This window comes from Neofelis nebulosa, chromosome 9, assembly GCF_028018385.1.
Source record: "Neofelis nebulosa isolate mNeoNeb1 chromosome 9, mNeoNeb1.pri, whole genome shotgun sequence".
NCBI classification, from domain to species: Eukaryota; Metazoa; Chordata; class Mammalia; order Carnivora; family Felidae; genus Neofelis; species Neofelis nebulosa.
Window position 1 is genome coordinate 126,234,077 of NC_080790.1, and position 24,188 is coordinate 126,258,264.

At 51.8% G+C, this 24,188-nt stretch overlaps 1 protein-coding gene across 1 annotated transcript; it reads right to left on the reverse strand.

Moving 5' to 3' along the window:
* Positions 1–4,698: 4,698 nt before the first annotated feature.
* On the reverse strand, positions 4,699–23,572 carry SDC4 (syndecan 4). Its single transcript, XM_058685763.1, has 5 exons — positions 23,444–23,572; positions 11,792–11,930; positions 10,697–10,743; positions 9,667–9,865; positions 4,699–6,761 (listed from the first exon to the last, which is right to left on the reverse strand). The coding sequence occupies exons 1-5, from the start codon at positions 23,510–23,512 to the stop codon at positions 6,610–6,612; spliced, it is 606 nt and encodes a 201-aa protein (XP_058541746.1). The 5' UTR covers positions 23,513–23,572; the 3' UTR covers positions 4,699–6,609.
* Positions 23,573–24,188: the final 616 nt, after the last annotated feature.

Consider the following 24,188-nt stretch of genomic DNA (forward strand, 5'->3'; position numbering starts at 1 on the left):
CTCTGGAAAGCAGTGTGGAGGTTCCTCAGAAAATTAAAAATAGACCTACCCTATGACCCAGCAATAGCACTGCTAGGAATTTATCCAAGGGATACAGGAGTACTGATGCATAGGGGCACTTGTACCCCAATGTTTATAGCAGCACTCTCAACAATAGCCAAATTATGGAAAGAGCCTAAATGTCCATCAACTGATGAATGGATAAAGAAATTGTGGTTTATATACACAATGGAATACTACGTGGCAATGAGAAAAAATGAAATATGGCCTTTTGTAGCAACGTGGATGGAACTGGAGAGTGTGATGCTAAGTGAAATAAGCCATACAGAGAAAGACAGATACCATATGGTTTCACTCTTATGTGGATCCTGAGAAACTTAACAGAAACCCATGGGGGAGGGGAAGGAAAAAAAAAAAAAGAGGTTAGAGTGGGAGAGAGGCAAAGCATAAGAGACTCTTAAAAACTGAGAACAAACTGAGGGTTGATGGGGGGTGGGAGGGAGGGGAGGGTGGGTGATGGTTATTGAGGAGGGCACCTTTTGGGATGAGCACTGGGTGTTGTATGGAAACCAATTTGACAGTAAATTTCATATATTAAAAAATAAAATTAAAAAAATAAATAAATAAAATATCATAAAAAAAAAAAAAGATACTTGAAAGGCTGGTGTAACAGCCTTTGGATTGTAGCCTTTAGTTAGAGCTACTCTAAGTACCTAACAACCCATGAAGTGTATATTTCTGATGAGGACACTTTGGATGATAATTACTGGCTTGTAGGGTAAAATTAAACTGAAACCCATATATCTGACTATCTACACTGGAGCATCCTAGAGTAAATTACAGACAAGATTGAACAATTTCTTTAAAATGTTAAAATAACAATAATTTGGCTTTTATTTTTAATATTGGTGAATAAAAGAATGAAAAAAAAAAAAAAAAAAGGCCCTCCAGGCAGGCTTGGCTCTCTTCCTGACCCCAAGGGACAAAGGCAGGCAGGGCAGTATTGGCATAATAATGCTTTCAGTGGGCAAAGTGGTCAACACCTGCCATAGCTAGCTGATCGCCCCAGAGGCAGGCAGAGTTCTAGGGGAAGGCAGAGCCTTGGGGCCAAGGTCTTTAGGGTTTCACTACATGGGTTCTAAATGGGTTCGATTATAGAGTGCTGAGGTAAAGCCCACTCTACCAAGCTCATTCCCAAGCCTTCGTCTGGTTCAAAACATCCTCCTCCCCAACGCTGGCTAGTGCCTGGAAGAGTGCATCCCTGCCTCATCCAGGCTAGGGGTGTCCTAGGCTTGGCTGAAGTGTGTGCGCACACTTCTTCTTCCCACACTAATTACTCATATGTATTTTCAGAAGAATCACCTTAAGATCCAGGAATGCAGCTCAAACAGTGGCTTTCCAGACAACACCCATCTTGGAAACAAAGTTGTGTGTTTAAGCCAGGCACATGTGGCAAGTTCAAGTCGCTTCACCTCTCTGTGCTTCAGTTCCTCCTTCTGTAAAAGGGGAAGTATTTGTTTCACAGGATGTCGTGAGGAATAAAATAACCAATATATGTAAAGCAACAGGGCCTGGCCCACTGTAACCACTTTCTGTGGGACAGTTGCTGTCATTGTTGTTACTCCAGAAATATTTTTACAGATGATCCAGACTCTGCACTCCCCTCCATTTGGCAGATGGAGAAATTGATTGTGCAGAGGGAGTAAGTGACCTGCCTGTATTGGTTGTCTATGTTGTGTAACAGACTACCACAAACACAGCAGTTAAAATAACACCCATTTATTGCCCTTATGGTTTCCATGGATCGGGAGCCCAAGCACAGCTTAGCTGGGTTTTCTGCTATGGGTCTCCCAAGGCCATAATCAAGGTGTGAGCCGGGGCTGACAGGGCGGTCTCTCTGAGGCAAAGGGTCCTACTCCAGGCTCACAGAGTTGTTGGCAAAATTCACATCCTTGTAGCTGTAGAACTCATGGAAGCTTGCTTCTTCAAGGCCAACAGGAGAGCATCTCTCTTACCAAGAAGGTTCCGGATCCTCTTATTAGCGCTTTCAACTGATTAAGCTTGGCCCACCCAGGGTAATCTCCCCTTTTAATAACTAAAAAAATCAACTAATTTGGGACCTCAATTACATCTGCAAAACCCCTTTGTCTTTCCCGTCTGATGTAACCCAATCATAGGAGTGGCATCCATCATGGTTACAGATCCTGCCCACATTCAAGGGGAAGGAATATAATGGTGTATACAACAGGAGGTAAAAATCTTGGGGGCCATCTTAGAATTCTGACCATCCCATCCCCCAAAACTACATAGCAAATGATTTCCAAGGAGGAATCTATTTGGCCTGTAGGCCTCCCAATGCCCCATGAAGAATGGCCCCATATAGGGGTCAGTGCTTCTCTGGTTTCAGAAAAAATGGCAGGATCATGAACAAAAAAGGCTCAATATTGTCTAAATCCACTTTGCATCCTGTGCCCAATTCTCAGAAATAATATTATACCAAGTCCCACTCAGAGTCCACTCTCTAGATAAATTAAGTCCTGTGCAGAGTTGACCAGAAACAAGGCTATAGTAACCAGCCTTTGAGATGGCATCTGAGGAGTCTTGCCTCTTGAAGGTATTCCTGCCCTTCCCTTCTGCACTCTCCTTTCGCGATGAATATGGCTGACCTGTGTGACCAATAGGATAGTGTGGAAGTAACAGTGAGTGACCAAAGGCTTGGCCATAAAAGGCATTGTAGCTTCCACCTGGCTCTCTAGGATCGCTTTCTGGGAAAAGCCAGCCACTATGTAATGAGGACATTAGCCCTTTGAGGGTCCACATGCCAAGGAACTGAGGCCTCCTGTCAACAGCCAGCATCAACCTGCCAGACATATAAGTGAGCCATCCTGGAAGTGGACCCTCCAGCCCACTCAAGCTTCTCGATGTTCTGGCCCAGGTCAACATTTTGACTACAACTTCATGAGACAACTACCTAGCTCAGTTGCTCCCACCTTCCTGGCCTGCAGACACTATGTGAGACAGTGGTCAGAAGCCCTGAAATTTGGGGATAATTTTACACAGTAGATAACCCAGGGACCTTGTGGAGCTTCTGTCTCACCCAAAGATGGCGCTGATGAGAATGAAGTGCTTTTAGTGAGCACTTACAGTACTCTAGGCTCCGACCTACCTCCCTGTAGGCTGTTGGAGCACAAGGTAGCAGCTATTAAAAGCTGAAATCCCAAGTCGAAAGGTCATGACCCACAGTCTTCATCACCCAACACAGACCTAACAGAAATTTCTGCGACAATGGAAATGCTCTGTATCGGCACTGACTGAGAGAGTAGTCAGCAGCTGCATGTGGCTACTGACCGCTTGAGATGTGGCTAGCACAACTGAGGAACTGAAATTTCGTTTCTGAAAATGTGTTTAAATGGAAAGAGTCACCTGTGCCCGACAGCTACTATACTGGACGGCCCAGGTCTAACAGATGCAAGGAAGGACCTTCTGCCAGAATCAGGTTATAAAGAACAGGGAGCCCCACTCAAGCTTCACGGAGCTCAGGCAAACAAGGTGTGGCGGGGGCCCCCGGAGACCAGACTTGCTGCTTCGGGGGGTGTTTGTAGGTCCCGAGCAGCCTCTGGAGCCCAAATGCCTGGGTTCAAACCCCACCTCTACTGTTGGTAAGCTGTGTCACTTGGGACAAGTAACCTCTTAGCTGTGGTGTCCCCATCCGTATAACGGGGATACTAACAGACCCTACTCTGTGGAACTGTTGTGCCGATTAAGTGGGTTCAGGTATGAAGCAGAGACGGCATGGGTTCTGGCACATGCATGTGACACGAGGATTTGCTTCTACTAATTCCTCTGTATCCTTCCCCCGACCCCAGCCAAGCACTGGGTGATGTGACACCAAAGGAAGACCACCAAAGCCCAAGGCCTTGGAATTAAGGTTTAACCCTGCAAATGAGCTAAGGGCAGGTTCCCCCCTTGGTAAAAAGGCTCTTACCAGGATTGAGAGAGGCATCAATGGGGTTTGTCCAGACCCGACTACTGCAGTGCTTGTAGAAGCCACGCAGGTGACACGAGTGAAGCAGGTAAAGACTGTGGCAAAGCAGAAAACCCACATCCAGACAGGATCCTCCCTGTCAGCAACTTTCAATTGTTGCCATGCAGCCGGAGAGGAGCCAAATCTTGAGTTTTTCCCAAAAGAACTAGGGAATCTGGATTTACATGGGGAACATCCTCATTTCTATGGTTAGCATCTAATCCAAGGATCTTTGTGGGTTTCTTTTAAAGTTTATTTATTTTGAGGGAGAGATTGAGTGAGCAGGGGAGGGGCAGAGAGAAAGGGAGAATCCCAAGCCCCAACACGAGGCTCAATCCCACCAACCAGGAGATCATGACTTGAGCCTAAACCAGGAGTCAGACGCTCAACTGACTGAGCCACCCAGGAGCCCCCACCACCCACCTTGTTTTTTAACCAGGTGCCATCTAAGCGCCACACCAAGTTAGGCATGACATGCCCCACAGGCTGCCAGGGGCACATTCTTTCTTTCCTCCTCTCCAGGCCCTTTCTTGGCTTCTTCTCTGCCTCCAGTGTCTGGCGCCCCAAAGGGCATTTGGTCAGGGGAATGATCTCAGGCTCCGCGAAGATCAAAGGATACAGAACCCAGAAAGAAGGACTTCTTACAAACTTTGAAATGACAGAGACAAGCAATCTAGAAAGTACCAGGTTTTATTATCTTCTTATCAAAAAGAAAAAAATCAGTAACAGACAACAGTGTGAGGTGGCTACAAGAAGAGGTGCTCACTCCCAACATGGCCAGAGGGAAAGGACATGGCAGGGGTGGGGGAGGGGAGCCCAGAGGACCCAGCCAGCTGGGGCCCCTGGCTTGAGGTGGTGAAGGGTACGGGAGGCAAGGGCGACTCCCCGCTCCCCAGCCAGTGGGGTCAGGAGAAGACGCAGCCTGCACGGGCTAACTAACCCACCGGGCCTCCTCTTTGTGAAGGAAGGATCACAGATAAGCTCCAAAGCCAAGTCAGCCCTCCCCCATGCCCCCTTTGCCCAGGGAGACAAAGATCGCCCCAGCAAGGCTGGGGCTGGGACTTGTTATACCAGTTCAGTTTTCTAGCACTGTGGTTCGACAGGTGGACACGGGCTCTACCTGCGTGCTCACCAGAGCAGCCACGAGCCACATGTGGCAAATGAGCACTTGAAATGTGGTTAGTGTAAATGAGGAATGAATTTTTTAACTTTCTGTGATTTTAATTGATTTGAAAAGCCACGCGTGGCTAGTGCTTACCATAATGGATAGGATGGCTCTCCAATGTTCTCTTAAATTTGGAGAAGACAAACAAAGGAACACCAGTTGGGCTCAAAGCAGAAGCTAGAAAGAAGGCAGAATTGTCTACCCTCAACTATTCCGGCCCAATCAGGAGAAGGCACCACGAACAGAGTGAGAGAAAGGCAAAAACCCACTCAGCCACACAAAACTCCACTCACTCAACCATCCAGCCAACGTCAAATGGGACATATCATGCTATTTCCTGAAAAAATATATTTATCTATTTTTCTAGAACCATGAATAATAATATATTACAAGAAAAGAGACACAAATATCCCACCATCCCCTACATTATATTTTGGGATCTGCTAGAAAACTATGTTTCGGCAATAGCCACTTCTTAGAGGAAGCAGCTTCAGAAAGGGCCAAGGTCATGAGCGGGAGAGTGTTAAGTATAAAAAAAAAAAAATGGGGAGGATATTTAAAAGAGGAAAGAGAGAAAGAGGCCCTGTCTGAAGCTATAAATAGTAAAAAACAAAAACAAAAACAAAAAAAATTAATAAAAATCATATCTCCGTCTCTTCTCTCATTTCCGAGAAACAAAAACAAAAAACCATTAAATACAAACTTAGCAGGTACTGTGGAAAGTGCAAGAGAGCGGAGAACATCTTGATATCGGCACACTCTTGCCCAGGCAGAGGCTCTGCACCAAGGAATGAACCATTAGAAAAAAATACCCCGCTAAGAGTAGATTTACAAATACTTTGCAAATCCATTTCAGTATGTAACTTTCAGCTCTTCTCCCCGCCCCCTCCCCCTCATAAAAAAGGCTGATTTCCAAAAGTCACTTGAGAGAGCCGAGAATGGCCCAAGGTATACCACAGACTCCTGTAGTGTGGTCACAAGTGCCCTTTGACGGACACATCAAGGTGCAGGTGGTTCTAGTTCCTTCTCCCAGCTCCTTTTCACAAGAGGGAAGGAGAAGGCCGCTGGGGGCCGAGCTCCAGCTTCAGAGGGGCTCTGGATGAGGCATGTTTAATATAGGCTGTAACCTGGGCCCACATTCTAAAGTGGAAAATTAAGAAATGATCCAATCCCAGACCTGCCTTCAGCAAGGCCAGGCGTAACCCCATTTTTCGGCCGGGACAGTCGAGGCCCAGAGAATCAAGAAGAGGCAGGCAGGAACAGAAGATGATGCCTCTTCTGACGCTTAAAACATAATCACAGCTGGAGATGCCGACAGGTCAGTATTAGTTTGCCCTCCCCCTACCCTAATGTCCACCCTTCAAAATCCTTCTGCTTCCCTCCCTGCTGAGGTCGAAGCCAGTGTGCCCAGGAGGCTGCTTCAAGCATAGAACTCGTTGGTGGGGGCTTTTTTGTAGATAGGTTTCTTGCCCAGGTCGTAGGTGCCTTCGTCCTTCTTCTTCATGCGGTATACCAGCAGCAGGACCAGGAAAACAGCAAACAGGACGCCCACGCCGCCGCCCACGATCAAAGCTGCGGAGGAAGAGACGGGAGAGCTGTGGGTCAGGACCTCGGGCACATTGCCACTTCCCCCTAGTCGGCTCTCTTACAACTAGACATCTTCACCCCTGCTGTCACTTGTGCTAGGCGTGACCTCGTGAACAAGACAGGGGGTCATCGGAGGTCACTGAAGACCACAGCGCCGGAGTGGCAAAGCTACCCTTCCAACCCACGCCTGCTGGAGCCCACAGCACCTTCCAAACACCAGCCTGACACCCTAGCAACAGCTTAGCACTAACTGGGCCAGGAGCAAGCAAACCCGCAGGCCTGAAAACCAGCCTAGACAGTGCAGGCCTCAGAGCATCGCAGTCTAGCTGGCTCTGGGTACGCACACCTACACAGGCCTCCGCTTCCACAGACAGGTGTGCACATCCTCTATACACACAGGTGTGTCCTACCAGACACAGCTCTAACACGGTGACACGGCCAGGCTGCTACGTCACTGACAGTTACAGACAGTGGTTTACGTTCCCGTGTTTCCAGCTCGGTGGTTAAGGCCTAGGTCCCACTCCCGTTACTCAGCACTGGCTGTGTCATCAGGCAAGTGCCTTCATCTCGCTCATTGCAAACTGGAAATTAAAGTACCTTTCTCACACATTTGTCCTAGGATTAAATAAATTAATCCACCCAAAGTGCTTAGAACAATGCACAGCGTATGCTCAGTCCTCATGGATTGTAAACCTTTGTGGCTTTATGATCCGTGTCCCTAGCACCCTGAATTGGGCCTGGCACAACAGTGAGTGCTTAATAAATGACACTCACAGTTCAGCTCAGAGAGGAGCACTGCCTACGGGCACCTGCTAGCATCAGGCCGGTGCGCGCTGCTAACCTCAGGTGGGCAGCTGTTCTGCATCATGCCAGGTCGCCTGAAGGGCTCATTCCTGTTTGTTGAGGGGGCAGGGATATCTCACAGAATCCTTGCTGCGGCAGACTGAGTCCCCTAATTCGGTCTTACTAGGGCTAAGAAGATTAATTTTCCATCCCTGCACACACTCTGAATCTATGCACAGAATGAGGGCAGAGTGGCACGGGGGAGTCCAGTAAGGTTCCTTCTTAGCTAAAACTCATGAAACAACAGCCACAAAGTGCCCCCAGGAAATACCAGAAAAAGCACAATGGAATAAGGTATCGACCCCATTCCTGTTTTTATCACCCTTCCCTCTGATGACCCCCGGCTCCTCTACTGGGACCTTGGTCTGTGCTGGAACCTTGACCCCACAGGGTCAGAAGGTTCAAGGGCAGTCTCAAAAGTGACTGCGGCCCTAGGTTTCAATACTAATGCCTAGTTTTGTGACTTTGGAAAGTGATTTGGCTTCTCTGAGCCTCGGTTTCCTTACTTATAAGAGTAAAGACAGCCATACCTGTCTGATAGGGTCGTGGAGATTCAGGGGGGCACACGCAGCAGGTAGCACCTGGCAAGCACTTGAGAAACTCCCAGGTGCCATTCAGATGCCAACTAACACAGCAACGGAACTTCTCACATGAAGATCTTATGCTTGGATAATTCTCAACCGCAAGATTTAAGAGACGACTTAGCTTTGGTTCTGTCTCTTGCTTATGTGACCCAAGCAAGTGGTCTGCTTTCTCTGGGCCTCAGTCTCCCCGAGTTATAAGACATGCTTGGCCTAGATCAGTGGTTTTTAAACTTTTCTTTAAAAGCAGCAGAACCCTTTGTTGGTGAAAGCAAAACCTTATGCTAATCCCACATATGCCAGCTAAAAGTGAAACTCTGTGGTTGAAAAAAGATGGGGGGAGGTTTTACCGAAGATTTTGAAGCTTAGAAGATCACAAGGTCTCTAAGGGCCCCTCTAGTTCTGGTAGCACCACCACCCCCTCACATCACACAAAAAGTAGCGAAGGAAAAGCAGAAAGAATAAATACTCGGGTCCCAGGAGGTCAGGGTCAAGGCTGAGCTGGGCCCAAAGTCACCTAGGGTTACATTCCCAGCCAGCCTTATCTGCAAGATGTAGGCAAGACCCTTATCTGTCCTGGATGGAGGCAGGACACAGGGCTCCTCCCTGTACCTCAAGACTCCACGAAGGTGTTGGCCCAACTGGCTGTGGCTGTCCGGAGACAGGAGTAACCCAGACTGGGCCCAGGGCAGCCACTCAACAGGCTGCTTCATGAAGACCTGCCCTTGGCCTATAACATTTGGCCAGAAAGAGAGTTCTCTCTGACAGCCCACCCCTGCCCGCAGCTTTGGAGACCCCCAAGCTGCCAGGGAAGGAGAGAGCCAGCAGGCACTGCCCCAGCCGAAGGCCCCACAGCCAGGCTTGAAAGAGCCACTCCTAAAGCCCCATGAAGACTCAGCGACAGATTACACCAACAAATCAGAAAAGCCCTTTACGGTTTGCCAAATTATTTCAGGTTCTCATTGTCATGGAGTTATTACACCAACCCGAGGAGGTAGCACTGTACCCATTTACAGAGGAAGAAACGGAGGCTCACATCCTCAACTGAGGCTGGAAAGCTTCTCAGCCAAGATCACGAGGCTGTCAAGTGACAGAGCAGGAGGGAGGGAAACCACCCCAGTCCAAAGGAGTCTCTGTGCTTTCGAGGGAAGTTAACCTTGAATAAACTCCCTAGATACCAATCCCAGGCTACGAAAATGCTTTGAAAACAAGACAGAAGGACTTACGGCCGGTGACTGACTCCTAGCTGTTCTTTAAAAGACTCTGATATGCAATTCTCCTCCCCCTCCACCGGGCTGCTCACCCAGTCAGAGCCACCCCTTACGACGGTGTAGTCCTTGAGGCTCCAGGGCACCCTGTGGCTAGAAGGAAGGGGTACCAAGAAGCCCAATGTGCCAGAGGCATCCCTGTCTGCAACACTGCCTCCCAGTCCTCTCCCCCTTCAAAGTACCTCGTGAGGACCTTACCCGCCAGAACCTCTGTCCTCTCAAAGATGTTGCCGCTCTGTGTGGCACTGGACATTGACACCTTGTTAGACACATCCCCGTCCCCTTCAAAGGGTGAGATCCTCTTGGGGATGACCTCATTCTCCTCCAGGTCCTTGGCTTCGGTGGGGACCCAGCTCCCAGGCCCTGCCCTCTCAGGGATATGGTTATCTAGAGGCACCTGGATGGGGCAGAAGGAGGACAGATGAAGGCTCAGTGTGCTTTGGGGAGGGACCCAGGGCAGGGACAGGAACATTCAGCCAGGGAGGGAATCTGCTTCCGCCATCTTGCCGGATGAACCGTGTGGTCCTGGAGCTGAATTCAGCACCAATCTTCCAACAATTATGCCATCAAAGGCTTACCCTCAACCTTTCTAGTGGATCTGTCCCAAAAGAGGAATGAATGTGACCGAGGGTACAGGGAAGCAGGTGTTACCACTCACTGCCGGTCAGTGGGGATTCTAGAATCACCACCCTGGAGGGCGGCTGGGCAAAACTGCAGAAAGTGCTTGCCCTTTAAGGCAGCAACTTTGCCTCTGGGACTCTATCCCAAGGAGCTAATCAGAGACTTGAGTGAAAGATGCTTGCTGTGGTGGTATGATTTTAGAGTATCAAAAAATCATAAACAACTTTTCCATCAATAAGGGGAAAATAATGAACGATGATTATGCAGCCTATAAAAATGAAAAAGAACACTTAATTATGTGAGGAAGCACACTCGTGCCCACTTTAAGTGAAAAGTGCAGCACACAAGACTATATATATTATTTGATATTAATGCTGGGAAATACCTAGAAATGCATAGAAAAGGTGCTGGAAACACATCTAAGTGTTGACAGTGATTATCCCTGCAGGAAGGATGGCCTACCCACAGTCGTGCCTGTCCCTAAGGAGCCAGGGCCACAAATACAAGCTTTCTTGCAGAGTGAGGTCAGACCCTCACTTATGGGCTCCTCTCAACAGGTGTCACAGTGGAGCAAATGGGGAGAGGCAAAAGCATGTTAACTACTCACCAAGGGTTGGATTACTTCCGGGAAGATCTGGGGGTCCTCTGAGTCATCTGTAAAGTCAGAAAAGCTGTGTGAACATTTGTCTTTAAAGTACCTCCCCCTTCTTCAGCCATGGCTGGTGAGAGTCCTACCTTACAAGCAGCCCTCAAATGCTTAGTATACAGTAGGTGACCATTCCCACCCCAGCCTCAGTCACCTCATCTGTAAAATGGGGCTCTCAAGACCTTACTCCCCGGTTCTTTCACAAGGATGCCAGGCAGGTGGCTGAGCAGATGCTCTGTCAGCTCCAAACCCTTGCTCTGGAATGTCTGGATCAGGGACCAAGAGCTGGTTAGAAAGGCAGAATTTCAGGGCTCATAGAATCAGAGTCTGCATTTGAACAAGAGCCCCAAGGGATTCCTTTGAGACGACTCTACACTGTAACATTAAATGTTAGAAATCGCAACATTAAAATATTTACTGAGTGCTTAGCATGTGCCAAGAGTCCCATCCCCAACTCACTGATTCACTATTTTACAGATTCGGAAACCAAGTCTCAGGTCACCGAGAGGCAGTTTGAACTCAAGACTATGGGACTCCAAAGCTCAAACTTCAAAGATCACACCATCCTGTACATAGGAGTCACTGAAGACCATGAACCGGCCTGGCCCCTGGTCCAGCCCCCAGAGGCCTGGGCCCCTTCACACACTCCCATCCCCCTCTGAAGCAGGGGCTTGTTCTCCACCCATACTTCTGCCCACACATGCTCCCAGGCTTTGGAGCTGGCCCTTCTCCTTTTCACAAGAAGAAAACACTATCCGTTCTTTCCAGCCCCACCCCCACCAGGCCCCCAGCCACAGGCAGACAGGTCCAGGCTGGTGCTCAGAAAACCTACAGCTACAAATGAACTCAAAGCAACAAATAACCCGCCCAAGGAGGGTTGCCAAGGGGTGGAAAGGCTTGATAGTTACTTTTGTTTCCCCTTTGAGAGGGGAGGAGCTCTGCTGGAAAACCCCCATACAAATCCAAGTCTCAAGACATGTTCACCCCCCTATGGTCTGTGAGGCCACTTTCCCTCCAGCCTCATGACCTCAAGCCTGCCCACCACACCCTCCATACCCAGATCTCCAGAGCCAGACAGCTCAAAGTCATCGGGCTCCTGCCCGGGCCCCCCGACATCCTCATCATCTGGGAGGGCTCCAGAAAAGTATCGGCCTTCTAGGAGGTCTTGGGGGTCGATGACTTCGGTCTCTCGGATCTAGAGTGAAACAAGGAGTTACGTCAGCCACTTCTGAAGACACATCAGTAGCCCCCTGGCGCTTGACAACAGCCCCGAGCCCCAAAAGGCAATGAAGTGGGCATTCGGTAAGGTAACCTGGGGTGCTGGAAAGTAAACAGGCCAGGACCTGGAGACCTGGGTCCTGCTCTCCTCCTGGCCCCCTAACTTGCTGTGTGACCTTAGGCAAATCTCTTTCTCATCCTGGGCTAATAAAAATAATAAAGTTGGTAATAATCAGAACATTAAACATTACTAGGTACTATTTACTATAAGCAATTACTACGTGCCAGCCCCTGTTCTTATTAACTCCAAAGGCATGTCTTTAACCTCATTTTACAACCAAGGAAACTGGGCGTTTCCCTCTGACACAAGTAGCGGGTGGAAGAAGGAGGCTTCCGCATCAGGCTGCCTGACTGCAGGAGCCACACAGGCTGGAGGGTAGGACACTCTAGGGTTCTAGGGCGCAGACATAGTCACCACTGATTCGCCTGTGGCAGGGAGAGGGCTGCCGGCCCTGGTCTTTCCCAGTCCAGGACACCTTTCCCAGCTGAGTCAGACTGGGCTGGGACAGACAGGGCTGGCTCACCCACACCTCAGGGAGGCCTCAGTCCAGGTGCTGCACAGACCTAGTGACTCACAAATACACGAGCACACTCTCATATCCAGCTTTATAAGCATCTCCCACAGGATCTGTTCTGTACCAGCACAGAGTGGGGCACCATCCACTCCATCACCCACAGATGTCCTTGGCCCCTACCCACGGGGACCCAGTCTAGGACATCACAGCAGAATCTTAAGCCTACTTCCACTGAGAAGTTTTCCAAAGGAAAGTATCAAGGTCCAGGGAGGCAAAGACTTTTCCAGGGTCCTACAAGTACGTCAGCTACTCTCTCTGTTCCCATCTCCTAGAGCTCACAAGGGTAGGAAGCATTCTGAATCCTTACTGCCGTTCTCCTTAGCTCTGGGGCGAAGGCTTCCCACAGAACAGCAGTCCTGGGCAAAGTTTTTTTGTTTTTTGTTTTTTGGTTTTTTTTTTGCTAATTAACTCAAATATTAAAGTCCCTACTTTTGCCAAAAGAGATAGGGTTTCATGAAGTTCCATACACACCCCTCCTCAAAACATTCTCTTCTTTCCCAAAGCCCCTGCCTGTAGGAGACTGGGGCTCTGCTCAGAACCACAGAAGCCAGGGAGGTCCTGTCCCTTCCATCTCACAGAATTGGACAGAATTCGAATGCTGAACAGGGCAGTGACTTGCCCAAGGTCACGTGGCTGAGTTAGCTGCACAGCTCAGAATGGAGAGAAGTCAGGTCAGGTCTCTCTTTGACTGCCCCAGGCTGTCCTTCACCTGAGGGAGACTGCCAGTGACTCAGGGGAGCCCGAGAAGGAATATCTGTTCCCAGGACAAGGTAACCATTGCAGGCGAGGCCCGGGCTCCTCCGGGGGCTTCTGGGGAGAGGCGGGCAGAACCTGACTGTCATACCCTCTTCCACCCACCGCGAGGGCATGTGCTGGATTCCCGGAAAGGAGCAGGGTCAGACCAGGGGGAAGGCGGCGGGCACGCAGCCCTCTTCCACCGGATGGGAGAATCTTCGCTGAATACTTGGCACACACGGGGGTGGGGAGCCAGAAGGGGTTAAGCCCTGGTCGGGATGACTTCATGACTCGGGAATCAGGAGCTGCTGAGTGCTGGAACTCCAGCCCAGCCCCCGCACACAGCCCCACAGCCCCGTGCCTGTGGCTTTAGTTTGGCAGCTCCTCCGGGAGGGCTCCGAGGTGGTTGCGAAACTGTCCCTAGGGCGAGGTCCCTGCCGCAAAGCAAATTCCCCCAGGCCCAGATTCTGAGAGCAGGACCTCCTAAGCACTTAGCCTACAGTAGGTCCTCCTGATAGATTTTTGCCCAAGGTCACATTGGTAAAAAGTGGCCACAATGGACCAGAACCCAGGCATGGGTCACCTGAGCTTTTAACCACACACACAAGAACACCTGCATGAACATACGCGTCTATAGAGTGCCTGACCACCTGAGCTAGGAGGGAGCCCTGCTGCGTGGAGGTCAAATCCAGCCCAGGAGAGAAAGAAGGTACTTCAGCCAGTGGTCAACCAAGCCTGGAGACCAGACTGGCTGTGGGAGTCTGAGCTCCAAGTCAAGTCAGGGGCTGGGGTCCCAGCACTGGGTGGCTTCAGGCAGAGACCTTCCCCATCCCTGGTCCCCAGGAGTCACAGAATGTTGTTTCTACATCTTGCCTTTCTTTGGGTGTGTGAAAGTGCTAAGGGGTGCTTCAAAACAACTCCTGGGATTACCCATGCTGCCTGGCTCAGAGTTACCACTTCAGTTTCACAGTAGCTAAAGGAAGGCTAAGAGAGGAGGCAGGCCCCGTCAGCACTGAAACCCAGATTCACTCCCAGTTCAGCCCTCACCCTTCCTTTTTATACCAGGTTCCTGGAGAGGATACACTTGTCTAAGGTTGCACCAGGGGCACAGGAGGCATCAGACCCTGTCAGATACCTATTCCAGGGCTCAAGACTGCATTAGAGGAGCCAACGCTTCCTTCTCCAGCAAGTCACAAGTCACAAGTCACGAGGCCCGGGGGGCAGGGGGCATGCTCAGGGAAGGACACAAGAAAACAAAACCTTCAACTCCAGAAGCATCTTCTCTGCCCCTGACTCCTGACAAGAGAGAAATTCCCCAGTGGGAACCCTTTAAGACGAGGCCAGCAAGAGAGGCCCAAGCTCCATGAGACTGTGGGCAAGCATCCCATCATGTGCAGAGGGGCAGAGGGGAGGGAATGCCACCAGCCCTTCCCTTGCCTCACCCACTTTGCAGACAAGGCCCATTCATTCAGTCAGGGTGGCTTTGAAGAAGCCACCAGGCCACCCAGTAGCCAAGCCCAGCCCTGACCAGAGAGGGACCCCACCCTGATCCCAGCCAAGCTTACCCCACCTGTTCTCCACTCACCCCATCCCTGCCGGGGGAATGTGTGTTCACGTGTGTGTGCACGCACAGGCACCCTCTCTGGGCCCTCAGGCCTCCCTTCTCCCAGAGCACAACAGAAATCACCAGCAGAATAAGGCAGTGGGCCTGGGTCTCACAGACCCTGTCTACCCCAGGGCTGGTGGACACCTGGGGTGAGTGCCTGGGGACTGAGATGCTGGACGCCTCCCCAGATTATCCCCAGAAGAGGGGGCAGGTGCTGTTTTGTTCTAAAGGAACTAACACCTGCCAGTAGAAAGTATCTGAGGCCACTGAGCCCAATGGTCTCATTTTATAACCCAGCAAACAAATTAAAAGACAAGGGACTTTGCCAAGGTCACCCAAACTGTTGGCAGCAGGGCTGGACTTAGAAGCTAGGTCTTCTGGCTCCAGGCTGGAGTTGTCCTCCCTCCCTGCTTCAAGGGTTTGGGCTGCAAAAGTAAGGGTCTCAGCAAACCCACAGGCTGCAGCTGTCACTCCAGATGTATTCCGCATCCAGTCCTTATGCTATAAGCATGAAAAGAAGCTAGGAAAAGGTCGCCAACCCCACCCCAAAGTCCTACAGCTTCCGTCACCAGGGAAAAGCACAGGGGCTGGGGTGACTAGCTCAAGTATCCACGACGTGCCAGGCACCACGCGGTGCTCTTCTCTATGAACTCATTTTACTGGCACGAGTCTTATAACATGTTTGCAGGAAATTGAGGTGCGGGGGAGTCGTTTATCCGAAGTCACACAACTAGAAAGCAACAGAGCTGAGATTTGAACCTAGATCTTTCTCAAGACCACGCCTCAGCTACAACCAGACTTCTCACTGCCGCCCCCGAGTCACCTCTCCACCCAAACCCCACAGTGCCGGGCCAGGCTCCACCAAGGAGCAAACAAAGGTGAAAGTGATATTCAACAAAAGAACAAAAACTTGGCTGGGGCACCAGGGAGTTCAGGGTCAAGGCCTGGTTAACCAAGAGCTGGTGGGAGGAAAAGAGGGAGGAGAGCCCCCCACACCCACCTCCTGCCCCCAGGCTCCTCCCCAGCAGAGGCAGGGTCAGGGACACATCTGACCCTTCTTTCAGGAGGTGAGACCAGAAGGACAACTGGGCAAGCCAAATTCAACAGGGAGTGGCAAGGACACTGGACTCCAACTACTGAAGCCACCTGTTATCCGGACAGGAGATCCCCAGAAGGGGCCGTTGGTTAGTCACTGCTTTCCCCCACCCTGCCTTTTTGAAGGGCCAGATATCCCCCAGGGTGAGCAAACCCAGAAGCCACAATCAGAGCTCTACACCTCGCCAGAAACAAAGGATCCCCACCAGAAGAGTGGTTACCCACCAGCAAAGCACAGTCTGGCCATGGCCACTTCCTAACTCCAGGAACCTTGGGGTATTCTGAACCCTTAGTTTTCTCTTTTGGTAACCAGGGCTAGGAGCACCCTGCAGGACGATGACGATTAAGTGAAATGCATTAGTATGTGCAAGGGACCCGGCATATGGCCCAGTACACAGCAGGTGCTCATTGAGTAGTAGCTATTATTAATCCCCACCTGCCTTCCTTCTGGCTAAAGGGATTAGTGGTCAAAGGGTCAGAGAGACCTGGAAAAAGCTATAGAAGCAGTTCCATTGCTAGAAAGGTGGTCAGTGGATGGCGGGGGGGGGGGGGGGGTGGTTGTTTGCAAATCATGAAGGGACATAACCCTGTAATGAGTATTCATTTTGCTTCTGAGACCAGAGACTTTTCAACAACCAATCAGGTCCCTGGAGACTGCAAAGGACCCAGAGATGGGCAGAGACCTGCTCAAGGTCACACAACTTGGAGCACCTGTCGTAAGAAGATAGAGGCAGAAGAAACTGGGTTGTATTTTTCCAAAAGGAGTAAATGGCAGTGACCAGAGATGCCTGACATTCTACTTGGGGATCCCAGAGTATTTCCTGACCTGCCCTGAGGATGAAAAAAAATATCCAGAAGGCAATAAGAAACCACACACCAATCCACAGCCTGGCACTCTGGTAACTGAAGGGTTAAGCCAGGTCTGGGAGTAGGGGTGGGGCTAGGGGTGGGGGTTCGAATGTCAGCTCTGCCCACTCCAAGGTCAGGTTACTCTGAACACAATCACACAGGAGACAAGCCAGGCCTGGCACAGCCAGCAGCCAACTTTTCACCAACCCCCCCCAGGGCAGCCCATTCCACAGCGAGGGCTCCAGGATCCTGGGGTGCAGCTAGGAATGGGGGCAGAGGTGGGAGCTTCTGCAGCTCTGGACATCCCCCTGACGGCAGCTGATGCAGCACCCTTGCCACTAACTCCTTTGTGGATCTTGGGAGATTCCCTCCCTGGGCCTCAGTTTCCCCACCTGTAAAAGACGGTTCTGGAACAGACAAGCCTCCCTCTGTCTCGGGGCCCGGTAACCAAGCTGGGCACTGCTCCGATTACCGCTGGAGACAGGCGGGAGGGGGCTGGCTCCCTGAGGGCTGCAGAGACAGAGGTGCATTGAAGCTGGGGCTTGTAATCTAGGCAGCAGATCCGAAGTCCCTGCTGGATCTGCGGGCAGGGACATAAACAAGCCTCCCGTGTTCTCAGGAGCAGAGTCGATAGCCTCTAGTCTAGGCTGATTAGATCAGCACTAGGTGCTGGCTTCCTGCCCCTTCCCAGACTCCCTGCTGTGCACCCCCCCACCCCCCGCCCCCCACTCGGAGAAGCCACTGCTCCAGACCTAGTGGGTCTGTCCCACAGACGTTTCCCAGCCAGTCCCTACCCCACCCCCCTACCCCAGGCAAGGAGTGTCCCCACTGCCTGTGACCGGCCATGGGTCATCCCTGCCCCCACGCCCTGAGGTTCCAGTGGTACAGCCAGTCCCACAGGCCTGGCTGCAACCGGCGGCTCCACCAAGTCACTGTTTCCACACATACCAGCCTCTCCCTGCCTCCCCTTTCCATTACCCCAGGTGTCACCTGACTACCAGCCTCCTCTCCTGTGCCAGAGAAAACTGGGGCAGCAGAGTTCTGGGCCTGCAGGGTGGGGGAGGAGAGAGGCAGAATAAGGAGGGGGGGGGGGTGCGCTGAGTAGGAGGGACGGGCCAGAGGGTGGGGGTGGTGAGTAACCAGGGGCACAGAGGTGGTGAAAAGTAGCAGGGATAGACTGGGCAGGGGACTGCAGAAGGCCAAAGCTGGGAAGAAGTGTTCAAATCACAGAGTCATCTCCTGGGGACTCCTGGAGCTCTCCGGTAAGGATAAAAAGTTTTGAACCCCGAGAACTGTAACCATCAGTCTACATTTTTCAGTGTGCACGCAGATACCATCTTCCTGAAGCCAACATCCAGCCAGGTTAAGAACCCTGGTCTAGCCGCTAATGATAAACCCAAATCAAGCCAGCACTTTACAAGTTTGCCAAACACTTTACAAGTTGAGTGACACAGGTGTTTTGTAGAGGACACATCGGTGAAGTGACTTATTAACTAACTGCATGTCCCGGGGTGAGCAGCAGAGCTGGGATGGTGACTCAGGTTTTTGTGGCTGTGAAATGCACCCACTTCCAGTCACCCTGCCTCCAGCAGACAGGGCCAAAGGGCCTGGCCAGGTGCAGGAACACGCCTGAAGGTCACTAGTGAGTTAATAACAAACCAGCTCAAGAAGCCAGGTTTCTAGTCCTTCTGGAGTTAAATCAGGCCCCAACTGTTGACACGGGCCTTCACCTCCCTCTCTAGGCACTGTGCACTGAAAGTGTATGAAAACTGGCTTTTCAGACACTGTACCTTCCTGCCCACTACCACACCCCCTCTCCTAGCCCAGAGCGCAGCTTGCAATTCACTCAGCCTCCGTAGGACTAGAAACTCTGCCCCTCCAGCTCAGGAAGGGTGACCCCCTTCTGGACAGTGTCTAGGTGGTCCCATACCCTTAGCAAACCCTGCCATCACCCAGCAGTCTGCAAACTGCTCAGCAAAGGGTTCCTACAAATCCTGGCGGGAGGGGTGGGGCCGCTGAGAACTGGTTCTTGTTTAAATATGAACCCATCTGATAATTAGCAAACAGCCCACTTCTAAAACAAACAAACAGGAGATTTGAACTCCATCAGCCCCACCCTCGACTCCTCCCTTACCACCCTGCAGCTGTTGGGGAGTGGGAGGGAAGAAAGTGTTCCAGGGGCCATGGGGGGGGGGGCGGGGGCGGGGAGTAGAATCCTCAAAGGCACAGGGCCACCTGGCATGGCTGACATGTCTGTCACACGGAATGCGGCCTCCCTACCAGGCACTCACTGCAGCCTTGTCCCCTCCTACCAGCCCCGCCGAAACCCTGATCTTCTTACCCACCAGGAAGCAGAGGCTGGGGAGACTGGGTGACATGTCCAAAGCCATGTAGCTAGAAGAGGTGGCCTTCACACCTCTGAAGTTAGGTCTGCCTAACCCCAAGCCACTGTTCCAGTGCCCTCCTGCCAGTTCCAGGAAGTAAGGGGAGAGGAGGACATCAGACAAGTCAGACTCCTGGGGTCCAACCCCATCTGGACTATATACCAGCTCTGCTCTAGGAGCTCAGAGCAGTGGCAGCTTCAGTTCTGCTTCAAGGGAAACAAACAACTGGCTGAATTCACACCCTGTCAAAGTCCACACGGACGGGGCACTGGGAAGGTCTGAGGCCCTAGTATTAACATCTCCTGGGCATCCCCTCAAAGGCCCTGGACATTGAGACGCTGACTATCTTTAATAGGCTCTCAGGGGACAAGGTAAAACTCTGGAACCCATTCCAACACCCTCATCAGAGCCATCCTACTAGCCAAGAGGCTGAAAGGAAATGGGTAACTCAGGCCAGCCACCGCTCTCCTCCAGTGACTCACAGGCCCAGTCCAGCCCCTTCCCCCAATTTTAAATGGTCATTTGGAAATCACACCCACCAGTCCAGGAGGCTGAGAACAACTAGCAGCCAATTCCTCCCAAGAAGGAACTGGGGCGGGGAGCCCAGCCTGGCTCTCCCAGCTCCTCATTCAGGGCGGCCCTGCACTCCAAGTCCTTTGCAAAAGCCTTCTGTTTCCAGGAGCTGGGGATGGCAGGAGCTGAATGTCTCCACCCCCCAGCTCTTCTCCTCTTAGGTTCTTTACCAAGGGGGCCAAGAAAGCTCCCCTCCCCCCATCAGTGTGTTTTCAGGGCAGGGAGGACCCTTGGGAGGGTTTTGGTCCTACCTCCTTACTATAGAGTTGGGGACACTGAGACCCAGAGATAGGGCATACGTGCTTCCAATTCAGGAAGTAGAACCCGAGGTATCTTCCTTCAAAGCCAGCCGGAATTTCTCATCTGGAAAGTTCTCAGAGGACGCTCAAACCAGACACCTTGTATTATCAGAGACCTGGTTCTGACCTTGGCAAGCCACTACCTTCCTCTGAGCATCAGTTTCCTGTATAAATGGAGATAATAAAACCTACCTCACGGTTTCCCTGGAAGGCATTCACGTTAGTGATAAATTACCTCAATGCACCCTTTCGAATGAAGTTACACACACGAATTTATTCATTCATGCAAATATTTCCTGCATACTAAGTAAGGGGTTAAGTATTTCGCTGAAGATGAATAGGGCAGAATTCCCCCCTGGGTGTGTGTGGGTGGAAGTGGTGTGTGTGGTAGGTTTGGGGGGATGGATATGAATAGAATACTTGAGCTGGAAAGGGCAATCAAGGTCATTTGTTTCAAACCCCATTTTACAGATGGGGGACATCAAGCTCACAGAACCCTCTAAACCATGGCCCAAAATAGGCTCTTTAGTAGCTCTCTAGGCTTTTAAGAATTCCACAGAGCTCTCACTGACCACTCAAGGGTCCTAGGCCCTCTGGGCTTCTGCCCCACTCCTACCTCAGGGCAATCAAGGAGAGAATTTTCAAGGAGACCGAAAACATCTCTAAGCTAAAGTACATTTCCCCAGAACCCACTGGGCCTGGTGCCACATCAGAAGGCTGTGCCTCTGGGCAGCAACCCCTCTGGAGGGGTCCAGCTCCCCAAACAGGGCTGCCTTTAATTGGCTAGGGAAGGAGTGGCAGGAAGGCAGTTCAGGGGAATGCTCCCAGCTGGACAGGAAGAACTGGTTTGGGATGGCAAGTCCCACAGCCAGGGAAGAGGCTGTCTGCTCAGCCTGGGTTCCCTTCCCAAAACTTGTGGCACCAAGCCCTTAGGGTGGGGGTAGGGTATCACGCAAGGGGAGGGCAGGCCTTTGGCTTAAACCTAAACTTGGAGAGGGGCCTCAACAGCACTATTGGAGACGGACCTCAGTTCCCTCATCTGTAAAGTGGGCATAGTATAACCCCGAGATGCTGGGGTTTTTTGTGAGGATAAAATGCCCCAGACCTAGCATGTGGAAAACTCAACAAATCATAACTGCAATTAGCAAATCCCTTCTCCCAGGGCCTGTTTTCTCCACCTGCAAAAAGAAAAAGGCGGGCCTCCATTACATCTATCCAACTATGACTAGGTCTGATTTTTCCGGCCACAATCTTGGAAGGAAGGGGGTGGCGGAGGCAAAAGGGGAAGCCCTGTGACCCAATTAGAGGTGGAAGGTCCCTGACATTCACCAGGAAGGGGAGTGCTGAGGTCAGGATGAGAGCCAGATACCTCTCTCAGGAAGCAGCTGCTCAGGGCCTACTTCTCCCCCAGCTGATGGGTCACCATGCGAGGGCTGACACAGCTGCCCTCCCCCAAACCATATCCTTCTGACTGCCCCCAGGACACAGCTGTCTGCTCGTCACCCTGAAGCACCTGCACACTCAGCAGCCTCTGAACTGAGACTGCCATGTGACTGCCCATGCAGTGACCTCACGACCTCCTGGGTCTTTCTTTTTTCCCCACACTGTCCAGGCCAACAGGACCCAACATGGCATTCCTCTGGAGGTCTCCCCAGTTGCTGGACTCAACACATCTTTCAGGGCCCAATTTAGAGCACTGTACCAGGGAGCAGCAGGTGTAGGTTGGAGTCTTGGCTCAGACACTAACCTTTTGGTCTGGCTGCCCTCAGTTTGGGGAAGTCATCACCTCACTCTGGTCTCCTGTTTCCTTCCACCTCAGAATTCGTTGAGGCCGGCCAGCCCCAAATCTCAACAGATTCAGGGCCGCCACTCAGAAAGCATCACACTGCAGCTTATCATAAGAGCAGGAACTTGGACACCTGGCTGCCTAAATTTGAATGACTCAGCCCCTGATTAGCTGTGTGACCTTGGGTAAGTTAGCTAACCTCCTCAGCCTCAGGACCAATTTAAGAACAGTAAACAGCAGGGTTGTTGTCAGAATTAAGCAAGTTGATAGGACATTGGAACAGCCATTAGAAAGCTATCAGAACATCATAAGGCACACCATAAGCACTAAATGTTTGCTATCACCACTGAATGCCTGCAATCCTGCTGGTGGGTTAGTATTAGGATCTCACGGATTCCCCAAAAGAAGCCTGCCAGGCAGAAAAGACTTCCCTCGCTCAAGCCCAGAGAAACAGGAGCCCCATTAAAAAATCTGTAATGATTAAACTCCACAGACTTGCTCCTTCTAAAAAGGGGGGTTTAAGGGAATGAAGGGGGCAAAAAAATGGGGTTCTTGGAGGACAGACAGACCCTCCAAGCAATTCCTGCTCCCCCAACTTCCCAGATGAGATTGCCATCCTCCTCCCCCACACTGGTGGCAGGGGATGAATGGAGGTTCTGGTGGCCCAGGACTTTGTAAACTAGGGCAGGGACCAGAGAGCAGTGAGAAGGAGGGCTTCTCTGGGCTCACTGAGGCCCTCTGACCCCCACCCCCCCCTTCACCCTACTCAAGGTGGGTACTCCAATTTCCCTTCTGCAGTTCAGCAGAAATAAACAGCATTCTCGAAGAAAGCAGAGGCTCAACTCTTGGTGAAGTGCTGACCCCAAACCATCCTTCCCGTCTGCCCTTGGAAGATCAGAGTCCCAACTTTGGAGGGACCCTACAGAGGCACTGGCCATCTCCTGCCGGGCTCCCTCCTGCCGTTGTACAGATGGGGAAACTGAGACTCAGAAGGGGCAGGGCTTTACCCAAAGTTACAAGCCCAGTGGCGGGGTTGGGGCCAGACCTGAGGTCAGGGTTCAGTCCTTCATTCCCTGGTGTGTGAAACAAGGTTCCGCACAACCCTCCTCCTTCCCCCTTCCGAGTACGCTGCCCCTCGTGCCCAGGCCCTATCAGATTCTAGAGCCGCCGCTCTGGGCGCTTACAGAGGGCGTGCAGGGGGATCCAGGGCCCCAAGATCACCAGGGGAGGGCGAGAGTGTGGGGGAGAGAAGAGGTGACACCGGCTTAGTCACGTCCGAGCCTGGAGCGCGCGGCGGGGCCGAGGCCAGGGGAGGCGGGAAGAGCAGCAGGCTGGGGCGCACGTTCGCGCGCGGGAGCCACCCCGGCTCGGAGCCTCCCTGTGACCCGGGAGCCAAGTTTTCCAGCAAAGTTTCCCCGGCCTCGGCGTCTAGTTGGGGGCGTTGCAGACCCCTGAGGCCCCCCCTAGCCCGGGCCCCCAGGAACAAAGGAGGCACCAGGCCGCCCTCCGGGGATCCCCAAGCACCTACCGACTCGGTGGCAGCGGCGGGGACGCCCACGAGGAGCAACAGCAGCGCGAGCAGGCGGGCGGAGGCCATGGCACGGCGGTCCGCAGAGCGCGCGCAGGCAAGTGGTCCGGCCGGGCTCGCGGCCCCTCTTATAGGCGGCGGCCGGCCCCGCCCCCGGCCCCGCCCCTCCGCCGCACCCCGCCCGGAATTCCCCTGCGAAAGCTGGGCCTCGGGGCACTGGGCCCGCCCACGCGGCTGGAAACCCCGAGGGACCGGCTCCCCATCTACCCCGAGTTCCTGTCTCCTTTATTTCTTTGCTTTCCCCCCCCAGACAGGCCCCCAGAGATCACTGTGTCTAACCCCATTTCATACTTGGGGGAAACTGAGACCTTCGATGGGAAGGACTTGCCCAGGGTCTTCAGTTTAGACCCGCGCTCCTCGAACCGGGTACACTCCCTTCCGAGGATAAGGAAGACTTTCCAAATGGGACGTGGACTTGCGTAGCCTTAAGGGGTCAGCACAATTTTTCTGTAAAGAGCTGAATGTTTTAGTTTTTGCGGCCCATTCGGTCTCGTGTCATGCTCAAACTCTAACACAGTAGCTCAAAATCAGCTACAAATACTTGCAAGAAAGAGAGTGGCTGTGTTCTAATAAAACACTATTTATGGAACAGTGAAATTTGTATTTCATATAATTTTCACGTGTCACGAAATATCATTCTTGTTTTGATTTTTTTCCCCGATTCAAAAATGTAAAAACTATTCTT